Genomic DNA, 14,732 nt, shown 5'->3' with positions numbered 1-14,732 from the left:
AGGTAAACTAATCATCAGAGAGGAAATTCATTCACAATACTAGTGCACATAATTATAGACTAACAAGGTTATACATTGGCTATAGACATATATGTCTACATGTTTAGAATGATACAAGTATAGTTACACATGCTTTGTGTAGCACACAAATACACATAAATATATGACTACAAAATGTTTTGGTAGACAGTACTGACCATTATTAGAATGATTGTCTATTGAAAGTTTATCTACATTATCGGATTAATTTGAGTTTATTATCAGAAATGCAAAATCCAGTAGGAAAAATTTATACACATTGTATATACATTATTCTGTTAATATTATTTAATAATGTTCAAAATGGGTTAACTCAACTAAATCCATATTTTCAATTTATACCACAAAATGATAATTTACATACTAAAATATATGATTATTCAGAAGGATTTGATGAAGATAGTTTCACTTATGAGTTACAATATCCTATCCCAATATATGAAACACTAATTAAAAAAATTACTGTAAGTTATTGTCTTTTTAGAAAAGAAAACAATGTTTATAATATTTCAATATGAGTCTAATAACTATTACTTTTCTCAGTAGGACTTTTTGTGGAAATTTCAGTATTTTCATAGTTGAGATCCTGGGTTCGAATCTTGCGAAGGAAGATCGTGGATGCGCCCTTCTGAGGAGTCCCACAATAGGACGAAACGGCCGTCCATTGCTTCCAGGTTTTCCTTGGTGGTCTAGTTTCAAATGACTCATGATCTCAACTATTAATTTTCTATTGTGAATCTCCTAAAAAATTCATCATGTTTGTTAATCTTATAATAAGTATTAAAGGTATGATAGAAGATTCCTTTCGAGTGTTTAGTAGACTAAATCAAGGTAAAAAAAGGTTGGGATATGGGATACGTTGTATTAATTTGAAAATAGTCCTTCTCATTACCTATTCACCAGCGATAACGATAATGATCTCAATCATAGTTTTTAATTGTGACGAATAAAATACTTAATAAATACATTGAAATAACTGTCCAGCATTATGTTGCTACCAGAAAGCTTTTGGAATATACCACTGTTAATACTCTTAACTTAAATTTGGTCAGTCTTTGTTGGCATATGTGAGTCCTGAGTGGAGGCCTCGGATTATCTGGTCGAGTTTCATGGATAGTAACTATGGGATAATCCTAACTTCTAAAAATCCTACAAATTTTATACCAGTTTATCAAGTTACCGACCATTTGAACTAACTAGTTCGTAGGACAATACATTGGGCGTTTAAAATGCCAAGTACTAGACTCCAGTTTTTGCATGAAAATCAACGTTGGGCTGCGGATACATCCAGATGATGAGCTCCAAATAGGAAGAGATGTGCGTCATATATCCCACTGTTATCCATAATGCACTTATTCAGTACAATATTTTGTTTTATCTTTTACTTACATTTTATTTATTAAATCGGCATATGATAATTTAAAAACGAAGAGTTTGAATTATATACATACATTCTGAAAATGATTAGTGAACGCAAACCAGTCTACAGATGTGATCAAGGTGATACAATAGAAGGAGCAGTATTAAAAACTTGGGTATAACATTCGAAACGATGTAATCTATTAGTTGATTCGATTGAACGTTGTTACAGGATTATTAATAAAACGATATATAAGACGTATGTCGGTAACATCTCTTTACAGCAAAAAGTTATAGACACTGTAGGCATGGAGTTATCATTACAAAGTAGTATGTGAAAAACAGACACATTAAAAACGCAAAACAGTTACAACATCATATGCACTTTAAAATGACAGATGTCAAATTTTTACCTTAGAAGTCACATTAAAGCTTATTCGCTAAAGTTCTCGTTTATGCTTTATAGAGCTTTCGTGTTCAGTATTAAGTGGTTGTAAATGTCACTGTTTATTAAAGTAGCATTAATTTGGGTTATGTGTGCTAGATAGACTAGTATACTGTACTTAGATAGATAACTAGTGGTCAGATTTGTGAAAGCTGACATACTTTTTCATAGAACTAGAGGAAGAACTAGTGTTTAGGATCCAATGCCTTTTTGGTCGAAAAGCTAAAGCATCAACTTCGGAAGGAAGTAAATTGAAATGTGTAATGTCAAGTGATTTCTGTCAATTTAGAAGGTTTATATTAGCACATACAACTGAAAATAAGTAAATGAGAGTAGAGTCGAAGAAGAGAAAAAATCTTCCATTATTAAGGTAAAAATGCCTATTTAAGTGAATAGAATTCTTGTGAATAAATTAATTACTTTGACTTATGAATTTGAATCAATCGAATTAGGAAAATCCAGCATCATTATATGGAAAATAATCATATGGTTACTAGCGACTAAGTTTAAGAGGTAACTCCTGAACTTCTAGTGAAAAGTCGTGACTGGTTGAGTTCATATAAATTTGATATGGTACAGTTATTCATTGCAGTCAATGAAATAGGCTCTCATGATCTCGTGAATCAGTTGAAGCTGTACTAATCCATGAATGAGTTCTGGCCTAATGGTCGAGAGACCTAGGGTAATAAGTTCGACCCCCGCTGGTGTTCTGAATACATACTGCCAATGAGTCCCACACTGGGATAAAAGAAATATTCAGTGTTTCTTAGTTTTCAATAGTCGTTTAGTTAAACTATTTCCATGATGTAACCTGTGCAAATTACAACAGTGGATTAAATAAAGCATTCACATGTTTCTCTAATTCGAAAAACAAATGATCAGTAGATAAGATTCCTTTCTTACTAAAACTACATATAATAGGGGAAATTTTTCCAAGTTATATAATGTATTAGTCCGAGGGAATTTTTGGAAAAATAAAGAAAATCATTTTACTGATTGTTACCGTTGTCATAATCGCATAATGTACTCTTAGTATAGGCTCTCAATAGCTGCTCAGACATTTAAATTACTAGAATTCAAAGCTAAATTATTCTGGACATCGGAGTAGAATGTTCTATCAAAATGTTACTTGAATGTTTATTCAGAATTCTTAGCTTGAATGAGTGCCTTGTCAGTCTGTTCTAAAAAAATTTATGTATTATATATTATCTACCACAAACAACATCGTTCTGTGATGGCATGGACTTACAATATATTAAACCCAGTTTATTACGTGATTAGCAAAGATAGCTTGGAACTTGGGAATCGTTTAATGTGTAATAAATGCAAATTTCATCAAAAAGAAAAATACTACGGAGTTTTAGGACAGTTGCGATCACCTATTATGCAGTCCATAATGATCTCAAATTTAATAACGCCCAGTTTGGCTATATTATTTAAGTTTATTTTAATTTCTGCATTGCTAATGACAAACTGTTCAAACATATTTAACTGCACTAAGCTTTCAGAGATAAACCTACTTCAAAACATGCAATAATGAGTGTTCAACTAAATTTGTTGTCACGATATTGTTTAAGTGAGTATAGCCCTGAAAACAATTTGTTTTCGAGTAGAATACTTCTGAATACACGTTTCTCTAGATTATAATACAGACAGATACTAAGATGTTCAGGTGGAGTTTTGTTCTTCGAGCTGGACTGTTTGGTCATGGAGTTTACACTGTTATTCTGAACAACATTATCAGCATAAACTTCAAGTAGAAGTGAAATATTTGAATTTTTCCACATTTGACTCAAAGCTTATACTGTAGAACTCAATCCTGATTGGTTATTCTTGTCTACCTCTTCGTCTTGATTGTGTCAAATGTGGAAAAATTCGAACAATTCACTTCTACTTGAAGTTTGTGCTGGTGTTGTTCAGAAGAATAGTGCAAACTCCATGACCAAACAGTCCAGCTCGGAGAACAAAACTCCATCTAACCCATCCGTCTGAGCTACAAATCTTCTCCACCATCTCAACACTACGAGGAAAATAATAAAAAGAAGTCAATACAAATGAAAAAAGTAAAAAAAATGTTAACTAGTTATATCGTTGTGGTTGTTTTTCATTGTTTAAAAGAATTAAACAGACTGACTCATTTCATCGGAATATACGATGAGCTACCTTTTAAAATGTTTGCAACATACAAAATTATTCCCCTCGGCATAGATTCTTTTTTGACTATTCTGATAAGTATGATATATTAGACGTGCAAGTAAGAGATTACACAACAGTATTCTAACGGTAATTGGTTTAACAGGTTGTAACATATCAGGACTGTAATTGTTCCTAGTTCATTCAGAATTTATTGGTAAATTATTCTCTACCTCAAATACTGAACATACAATCCGTTTAGTACCAGATACATTTCTAAATGATTAAGTAGCTTTTCAGTAATATTGTCTTTCAATATTTATCGTCAGGATACTCAGTACATTCATTTCCGTTCAGTACTAAAGTATTTTTTTCAAACTTACCATATGTAAAAAGAAATTGATATATTCTATTCACTTAATTTATCTGAATATTTTCTTTAATCATTGGTCATAGACGAATTAAATATTATTTGCAACCATCACACCTTGTAGATTGATTATTTCCAGCATCGTACACATTGAGTAATTGCTACTTGTCTCCATCACAATACTAATTAGGCTTTTACATAACAGGTGTTAACATCTGTCTTGGTAGTTACAGTACTGAAAAATAATTAAGTATATTTCTGATTTTCACGTTTACAATTATACAATAATATAAATTACTTTTACAGATTGTTAAGTTAAAAAAATTATCCACTTATTATGATTTTGAAGCATCAGATACAAAAATTATACCAAATAGTTAGGGATGCAGAAGTTGATTTCACTCACTAATATCAATCCGCTTCATTAAATGAAATCAATCACCAGGATGACTGATTGTTTAACAATTGAATCTTATTGTTGAGAGTCAAAAGTGGCTAAGAAAAATTAAATTCCTGTTATGTAGTAATTACAATAATAGTCCTGCATTCCATTTTCTTGAGAAAGTATCTAATGTTAAACAAATTGAGGTTTTTAGAAAATAGATTTATAAACGACAATTGGAACGGAAGCTTTAGTGAGTTTTGCTACTTGGTTGAACATTTTTTGTACACTTTACTAATTTATTTGTTAACTACTATCACTCAATTACAAAGTTAATTAGTCCTGATGTCTAATTTTCTGTAATACTAAAGTTCTTCTGTAATCTGTCTTGTTAGTAAATGATCTTTGAGTTTTACTAAAAATAGAAAGATTTTATTCGACGACTGAGCAACTCTAACCTAAATGATTGAATATTTAGGAAACAAACGACCCAAATAATATAAAGATTTCAACGAACTAACTTTATTGAAAACTCTCACTTAGTTAAAAAAAATTGCTGACAAAAAAGCAACAAAACGTGCTCAGATTCATTTAATAAATTTACGTTGAATCAGTCGTTGTAATTAATGGTTAAACGAGTATGGATACATATGAACCTTGAATACAAAATATTATAAATTGAACTCAAAGTTTCTGTCTCATAACAACAAATGACCATCTGAACAAAAATCACTTGTTTGTAAAGTGATTTTAAAAAGATGACATGAATTACTTGGACAGTGTATATTAAACTGTTAAAGTACAAAGGTCCTATCGATAATACACCGATTGATCCCTTGTTTGCAAACAGGTAATAAGGATATATAGTTTATCTTAACACTGGTATATATATATTTTTATTAAGCAAATGTAATAATAATTATTGATTCCAATCGGAATATTCGACAAGTACGTAAATAAAACCATGTCACTGGATAAATATTTACACAGACAATAAAATCTAATCACAATTGGTTGTTATGTTAAGTGTGCGCCAAAACGTATGTACCAGTTTCAACAACAATAACAAAGCGAATTAAACAATATTCAAAGTTTACTTTATTATTGTGTACTATTCTAGAGAACACAAAAAGCTTCTATATATAAGCAAAGATGGATAGTGGCTAGCAGTGGAATCCAGGATGCGCGTTTCGTCCTATTTAAGACTCGTCGGCTGGATGTACCTGCATCTCAGAGTTGATATCCACTCTGGGACTCGAACCCAGTACCTTTCGCTTCAAACGTCATCGCGTTATTCACTCAGCTACTGAGTGCAGCCACATCCAGCTGACGAGTCACAAATAGGATGAAACGCACATCCTGGATTCCACTGCTAGTCACTATCCATCTTTGCTTACAATTTTATTTTATTATAACACTAATGACGTGAAATATATCATACACAAAATGACAGTGCTTGTGAATTAAGGATATATCGAGGCAATACGCACAGTATGTACATATGCCAATTAGAGACTGACCAGTTGCAGTCTTAAACATCAATGGGAAGATTCAAACAAACAATACTAAGTGAATTTAAGCTCTTATATATGCTACGGAAATATATATATATATATATACCAGTACACAGCAATAATTCAGAAATACTATCATTTTTAACCGAAGTGCCCAAAAGGCTCCAGATTACATAAGTTCTTTATGAAGTTTACAACTCTTTGAAAAACTATTCATTTAACATTAACCGTCATTAATTTATAATGTCAGTTTTACTTTAAAGACATAGAAGAACTTTAAATAGTTTGATTCTGAATGCAAACGGATAGAACAGAATGGTAGCTTATTTATTTAATTTAAAACCGATATATCCCATCATTTCAAATATTGACTTATTAAAGATTTACTGTACTACATGAATGAAACACAACTTGAATTCAATAAATACTTTAATATTATAGAAATTTTGCCTACTTTAAACTTTCCACAGTGTTTTTTTTCAATATATCATCACCAAAATTCTTTAAATAACATTTTCACAATAAAATGTAACTTAAAATCCCGAAATATTCGGAGGCATTTATTTGATTATTCTCCGCTAGCTCAAACAACTGTTACCGAAATATAAGTTTTCTAGGTACGTCAATCAAAAAAACTACAATGAGGTGAAAATACACTAGATTGATGACTTTTTAAACATGTATGTGTAAGAAAAGGTCAACAATGGGTAGAAATAGTAACTAAGATGTTGTAATTACTATTTTGTTCACTAAGAAAATTAACTTTTAAGCTGGAATAACAAGAAGTGAGGGCTTATTATTACCTGTAATGTTATTACAGATAGATGTTTAAGACCTTTATCGTATGATAAATCGTAGTTGAAAAAACAAAGTATTTTAAACTTTTTTCTCCACCTTTTAGTGTCAAGTTTACATTAGCTTTTTCTATTCGAATTTCAAATATGATTTGATAAAGGGCGCTCAAAACATATTAAATATACAGAGATATATCTCCATCTTGTCAGTAAATAAGTAGATAATAAACAAAAACGGTCGGTAAGAATTTTATGAGAATATATGTGTAGTTGCGTACAACAGTCAAACGCTGATAATTACTGGATTAGTTTAGATTCGTAACAATATCTGTGTATTCCATCAGGAATTAATGAAATTTAACGTCAATTTACAACAGTTATTGATTAACAGACGCGTAGTTCTTTCTGTTACTTAACACGGTGAAGTGCTTCTTATCATAAGTTCGGGTAGCTTGGATAGTTTAGACTTTTGGACTTGATTTGTTTACAGTTACTTCTGATTAGGTAAAGGCCATACTGAAAGAAAATGTTTAGCATGCTCGGGGAAAAATGATGTTAGGCTCAACGTTGGATTAATTATACCATTTATTAGCAAGACATTTGATACGATAACTATGCTTGGAATCATAGAGGAGATCCAAGATGCAAATGTATTGAAATTAATCAATTGAGAACATCATTGAAGGGAAGTTAGAAACGATCTCATTGTTTAAGTGTACTATAAGTATAACCTGTCCACTCCATAACATGTGCAAACAAACTTGTAAAAGTGACAAGGTAGTATGTTCTTTAGACGATACTGACTGCTCTGACTAGTTTGATAAGATTATATCTTTTAATTAAAGGCTATGGAGAAAGGTACAGTTAAATTATGATTTTCTTATGCAATTCCAAAGATTAAATTATTGCTACTCCCCTTGCAACTTTGAAAATTTATAATTTTGTTAAAAAAATTCCTGACAAATATTTTCAATGTAATTAGTTTTATGTTGGATAATTTTGTGAAGAATTTGAATTGTTCGATTCCCGTAAATTTACGAACAAAAATTTTTGTGATAGTTAACTGACTTAGCTGTTTCGATTATGAAATCCCTGAAGCAGAATGAGAAAAGAATTAAAAACAATGGTCAATACATTTTTTAAATCAGTGTAATTGAGCTACGGAATACCAGTTAATATGTTGTGTTCTGAATAATATTGACTGTGTGAGTACTAGCGATATTACCTTAACGTTCAAACGTATGTCACATAAAGTACATTGCTTATTCTGTGACTGTTTATTCTTTCAACGTAGACAGTTATTGAAAACTAAAGTTTGACAATTAACTAGGCTCTTATTCTTACATCTGTAAAGATGATAGCAAAACATTATAAAATGCAATGTTATATTTAAGAGTACTGGCAAATGTAAATTATTAGAATTCCTATACTTAATTATTATTTTACCAGATCCGCAAAAATGGTCTTCTAGCACTAGATAGCATTTCTGGAGATAATTTGCCATCAGCTTATCCTGTCAATACGAGTATCACAAATCAACGTTTACAAGATTTTGATGGACGATATTTAAGCATTTTTAGTTCAGTGAATGATGGAAAATCTGGAAGAATTCGTGTCACGTAAGTAATCAATACATTATGTCAAATTAAATTTCCATATTATAAATATGGGGAGTATATGTCTGTAAGCTATGGTTTTAGCAGTTGGTTTTACTAACACCCGATTCACCATTGTAGTTGAGTCAAATTGGATTAAGCGTTCTGTTAAAGATAATTTTAGGGCAGTTATTATCAGTGTAAATGATGATATACGGTATTGAATGTGCACTGTGATTAAAAAATAACGTATTCAACCATTTAAATATCCAAGCTGTTATTAAGATGTATTCTTGGTTCGAATAAATTATAAGGATATAACACGATCATTTTATAAGAAATATAGATGGGCCGCTCACATCTTAAATGTTCACTGTTTATGTTCATGTTGGTGTAAGCACCATTCGGTAAGGTGCTTCTTAAACAAAATCTCCACTGTGGATAGGCTTAGGAGAGATAAGTAAATGATGGCCGCAGAATTGAGATTGAAGTGATACTCATAAAAGTTTATAAATTAGATAAAAATTTGGCTAACATCTAAAGCCCTTCTTACTTCTGCTTGTATGAATAAATTGTACATCACTTTACAAGACTGAGGAAAATTAAATAGCATAAGTTAGTAATAGTAACCTAAAACAGTTATCTGGAAGACACATTATGCTTCTAATCCGGTTATCATTACCAAAACTAAACTCGTGACTGCATTTAGACCTCAAAGTTCAATAAATAACATAACATCTTATCACACTAACCACTTTGCGTATGGACATAAATAAATGGGAAGTGATCGGACAATGCAATCAATAGTGATAGAACTTCTATTCAAATAGTTTTAGAATTAACAGACAACAAAATTCCCTGTTAAAAGCAGGATAAAGAAAACCATGCTCCTTGATAGCTAAGCATATAATTGAAATATCACTTATGGTTACCATTAGAGTGGCTTTTGAAGATAATATAGAAGTTTTGGATGCCATGAACCTTGGAAAATTCAAACCTTAGTTTGTTTTAATTTAGTATCTGGAAAAATAGTTCTACATTTATACACATTATAAATTTTAAATCAACTTTTATTTTCTATAAAAATATTTTTCTTCTTGTATTTAGGGAAATTGATTTGCTGTCCCCTTCAAAACTACCATGTGTAGAGAGAATGCAAATAGATCGTCTAATAAAATTTATACATTTATCATATATTGAAGAAGCTGAATTAAAGGCTCAGTATATTGTACATATACTGTGGGAAAATATGACAAACGCTTACCTAATCAACCAAAAAGTAATTTTTTCTGCCATTTTATTTTAATGAGTTATTTATGATATGATATCTTTCAGTATGACCCTAGTTTTTAGTAATTAATTTTTGAATGCCTTCGAAACAATTTATGCTGACTTTGAAGGTCAGTATTGTTACTAAAGAATCTGTAGGACTCGACAAACTGTATGGAATAGAGGCTTGGAAAGATTGATACTTTAAGCTAGAAAAAGCATACTGAATGATTATTGTAAATAAAATCCCAAAACCTTGTTAAGCGAAAAATTCATCAATGTACCAGACAGTGATTCTGCTGTTATTTCAAAGGTATCTATTTTGAAACCCTGTATGAATTCTGCCACCAACGCAAAAAGTGAATAAATGTGTCCCACGTTGCTCAATATCTGATAATTCATTCAACATTAATCATTAACTTAATATTTTAAGTGTTTATTTCAAATGAAGTTATATTAAATTGTCTTTAAAAAAAACACTCCGATCAGCAAGACTTGACTACACACTACATTTACAAGGTGGCATAATATAAGAATGCGAAATGAAAAATCTCTAATTGACCTTAAATATAAGATCATACAAACATCATTGTGAAGGTTAGATAACGATATTATTGTAAAAATAATCAGATCTCTAACCCCAGAGTTATCTTAATTTTCATTATAACAGAATGTTACATAAGTTTGGTGGCTTAAGGACTACCAAAAAGCTTTGATACAAAAGCCATACATTTCAAATGTAATAACGTTTATCCTTGTTTTAAGTACGATTTTTAAGTGATGCAAATGAGATGTTATGAATATGAATATAATTTTAGCACCATAAATTTTCAACTATCTAATGTACACTAATAATCATAGCTGGTTTAAGTAAGCTGATAAATGTGGACAAACAACCAAGAGAAAACAGATCAATCAAAGCATTAACAAAATAGGTTTAAAGCAATTAATATTATGAAACTAATAATTTGTCGAAGGTGGAACAAAAGTAAGTTATCAAGTCAGTTACGAAGACATAGTTGAAGTTATATTGGTTAGGTAGAAGTTCAAAAATCAAGGCACACCTAATAAATTCATATGAAATCGGAAACATATTCTAACAGTTGATCAACTAAATAGATTATCGGTACATAATATATTTAGAATTAGTTGTATAACACTTTTCCGTGCTACATGTCAGACACTAATGGTAAGAATATCAAGATTAAATTTATAGATCCACATAGTTTCTTTTTCATGTACATAAACATTTGTTTGTGTGGTACGTACCTACGTTTTCTCTTTGTAATTCTTCAATAAACTTTTTTTGTAGATCTGACATGTCATAATGTTGTTTAGAAAATTAAATATCAGGAAACCATCAGTTTTATAAATTTGTAGTGTCGAAAAGTATTAATGATCTCTAAAATCTGTGCATGAAATACGCCTTCAGTTGTACTTATACATGTAACATAAAAATAAGTCGCTACTATCTCATATCTTTAAACAGGTAGTCAGGCAGTCAGTCACTAAGTAGAACTTCATACGTACGTACATCAGTTCGAGTTGCCATACCACATTAGCACGGAGATACAACTGTCGATTCAAATCCCATAGTGGTAGAAGTAGTAAGAGTATAAGCAGTAATCGGAAAAATTAGGGTTTGAAGATGTTATTTAAGGAGTATGATTCAGTGAAATAAATTTGAAAAGAGAAAAAAGATAGGGACATGAGGAATTCAGAAGATTAGAATTTGGGAGAACACAAGGAGTAGATGCACCTTCGCCATTGCAAACGATTTTGAGTAATGTCATTCAAGGTCTGTAACCATCGGTTGTTATCATCTCGCGGACCCTAACCAGGTAGTCTACACCTACCAACATGGCTCAGTCCACTTGTCAGTGACTTCATGGATTTGTGCCACGTTTTGGTCTGGCCAGGTAGAGATGTTATTAAATAACTAGTCTTAAAATCATTTATTATTTCTTATAAACAATTTTCACAAGTTATGTAAACGTTGTATTTTAAAAAATTAATGGTATTGAATTAACTTAGAGTTATGGTTTTTTTAACTTAACAGGCTAATACGTATGGAATGACAATAATTTCTAATGGAATACGTTCTTACGCTTTCATGCAATATATACAAGTTGAGTGGAATGAAAATGATGTCGCAGAGAATCTAGCTTTACCACCTGAATCTGGTATATTTATGAGACCTTTAGGAGGTTATCAGTTGCCAAGAAGTTCTCAAGCTGTAGAGCCAAATATATGGTTAACGTAAGTAATACAATAGAATATTTATCAGCAAATGTATAATTTTTAAGGTCCTTCAGTAACTTCATGATTCAAAGAACTATTGTAGAGACTAAGGGATTTTGTTATTGCTTAAGTAATGTTCTGCTTAATACACTTTTTGTGTGGAAATTTACAAAACTATGTAAATCGTTATTTTTCTGTAAGATTTATTACTTACGTTGAAAATAACACTTGGCTAGACAAAATACTCGCTGTAAAGAAATTTTTTATTGTTGTTGTGTGAAGTGGTTTGGTACTATGAGCTGACGGAGGAACATTGAAGACAATAAGAGGTTGATAGTTATTCGGTCTAAGTTGTATACTTCTTTGTTTAATAAATGAAAACTAGCTCCTTTATTTGATCTTCAGTAGTTTAATACCAAACTTTAAAAGAGGTTTTGGTAAAAAATGTATCTTGAATTACTCATGTATCACTCAACAGAACTGCTAACCTTTTATCTTACTTTTTCATCACAGTGAAACAAATATAGCTCTACATGGAGAATGGCTTGTTCCTTTATACAAATCGGAAAATATAGCTACAATAAATGTCAAGAATTTAAGTGCAGTTGCCAGTGAATTTGTTGCATCTTTGGCAAGTATTTGCAAGGGTTCACTTCATTCACTTAAATCAAACAACGAAACACCATCTGATACGGTCGTCATTAAAAACGTAAACACTGAAAATACATCAGAAGAGCCGATTGCTAGAACACATAGTTTTAAAAGAGCTCTGGAAAACCTTGAAAATTATGACCTTAACGTTTCAACAAATGACTATAGTAATGGAATCACTGAAAATGTACCGAAAGCTGCATGGAATATCCTGAGAGATGAAGCTGAAATCTCAGGTGATGACCCTTTTAATCAGAACGAAGTGAATATTCTACCAGAGAATGAAACTGGGAATAGCTTTTATCATGAGAGTAATAAATTTGTTGTTGATAATAAAGAGCACACATACACAGACACAATTACGGCACAAACTTACTATCCTTTGGGTCGGTATGATGGAGATGAGGAAAGGCAGGAGATACATGAACGTGAGTAAATATTGTAACTTCATTATAAAAACTCATGCACCAATTTTACTGTTCTCTTCAATGCCTAGGTCTATTAAACCTGTCGACCTTTATCTCTTTCATAAAGAACTATGAGATATTTTTCTAGAATATATTTATCAAACAATTAAATCACTTCCCATTCTACATATTAGAAAGGACTAGAAATTAATCAAAATAGCATAAGAGCGTATATAATTACGTCATATCTGTATGCTGTATTTTGTTAACGGTATTCTTTCAACAGAAATAGCAGATTACTAGTTTTAGAAGATTTTTTTACGAATAAAATCTCAACACTCTATCAAAATTCTCTCCGATACAATACAGCATGCACCAATCGAATCACACTTGACAGAGAAGCTTTAGAGGATGCAAAAACCTCTGCATATCTGGGCAGCATCATTGATGAACACGGTGGATCAGATGCAGATGTGAGGGCGCGGATCGGCAAAGCAAGAGCAGCATATTTACAACTGAAGAACATTTGGAACTCAAAACAATTGTCAACCAACACCAAGATCAGAATTTTCAATACAAATGTCAAGACAGTTCTGCTGTATGAGGAGGAAAATTGGAGAACTACGAAAGCCATCATCCAGAAGATACAAGCGTTTATTAAGAGTTGTCTACGCAAAATCCTTCGTATCCGTTGACCAGACACTATCAGCAGCAACCTAGCGTCGGAGAGAACAAACCAGATTCCAGTGGAGGAAGAAATCAGGAAGAGGCGCTGGAAGTGGATAGGACACACATTGAGGGAGGCACCCACCTGCTTCACAAGGCAAGCCCTCACATGGAATCCTCAAGGCTAAAGGAAGAGAGGAAGACCAAAGAACACATTACGCCGATAAATGGGGACAGACATGAGAAGAATGAACAACAATTGTATAGAACTAGAAAGGAAGGCTCAGGATAGAGTGTGTTTGAGAATGCTGGTCGGTGGTCTACGCTCCACTGGGAGTAATAGGCGTAAGTAAGTAAGTAATCTATCAAAATTAACTCACATTATACTTCATTAGAGAGACTATTGATCTAAAAAGAGTAACATTTACAAAGTCATTGTCAACCGTTTTACAAATAGGGTTTCTTTTTATGATAACCATTAATAAAAAGATAATAATTAGCTAATAAGATATGCAGAAATGACTGTGATGAAAAAAATTATACCAATTGAATATCCATAGCACCCTATTTGTTACATAAATTTTATAATAAAAATTTTTAAAAAAATCAGATTTTAACTTGTCATTACTCAACTAACGTATATAATTGCTGAAATCAAAATTTATCATTCTGTTATGATGAATGTATTATTATAATTAATGGCTTTATCCAATATTATATTTGGATACAGTATAGAATTCTCAGTACGAGGTATTCCAATAGGTATTTTTACCTGGAAACAAAAAAGGAAATGAAAAAATATCTGAGTCTGTACAACTTATCAAATATGAAACATGCTTAAGAATACAGGTTACTGACTAGGTTAAC

At 31.5% G+C, this 14,732-nt stretch overlaps 1 protein-coding gene across 1 annotated transcript in view; it reads left to right on the top strand.

Annotated features, from left to right (window-relative positions):
- Nucleotides 1–266: 266 nt before the first annotated feature.
- Smp_154760 (egf-like domain protein) overlaps nucleotides 267–14,732 on the top strand; it is a gene marked incomplete at its 5' end in the record, with an annotated part of 77,323 nt that continues 62,857 nt past the window's right edge. Inside the window, 5 exons of the mRNA XM_018794830.1 lie at nucleotides 267–503; nucleotides 8,486–8,655; nucleotides 9,739–9,910; nucleotides 11,960–12,159; nucleotides 12,655–13,220. Of these exons, the coding sequence (XP_018649203.1) occupies nucleotides 267–503; nucleotides 8,486–8,655; nucleotides 9,739–9,910; nucleotides 11,960–12,159; nucleotides 12,655–13,220 (1,345 nt within the window). The remainder of the gene's footprint in view (nucleotides 504–8,485; nucleotides 8,656–9,738; nucleotides 9,911–11,959; nucleotides 12,160–12,654; nucleotides 13,221–14,732) is intronic.

The sequence above is a fragment of the Schistosoma mansoni genome, chromosome 1 (assembly GCF_000237925.1).
Source record: "Schistosoma mansoni strain Puerto Rico chromosome 1, complete genome".
Lineage (NCBI taxonomy): Eukaryota > Metazoa > Platyhelminthes > Trematoda > Strigeidida > Schistosomatidae > Schistosoma > Schistosoma mansoni.
Note: the sequence above shows the minus strand (reverse complement) of the source record. Positions and strands in the feature narration are given on the sequence as shown.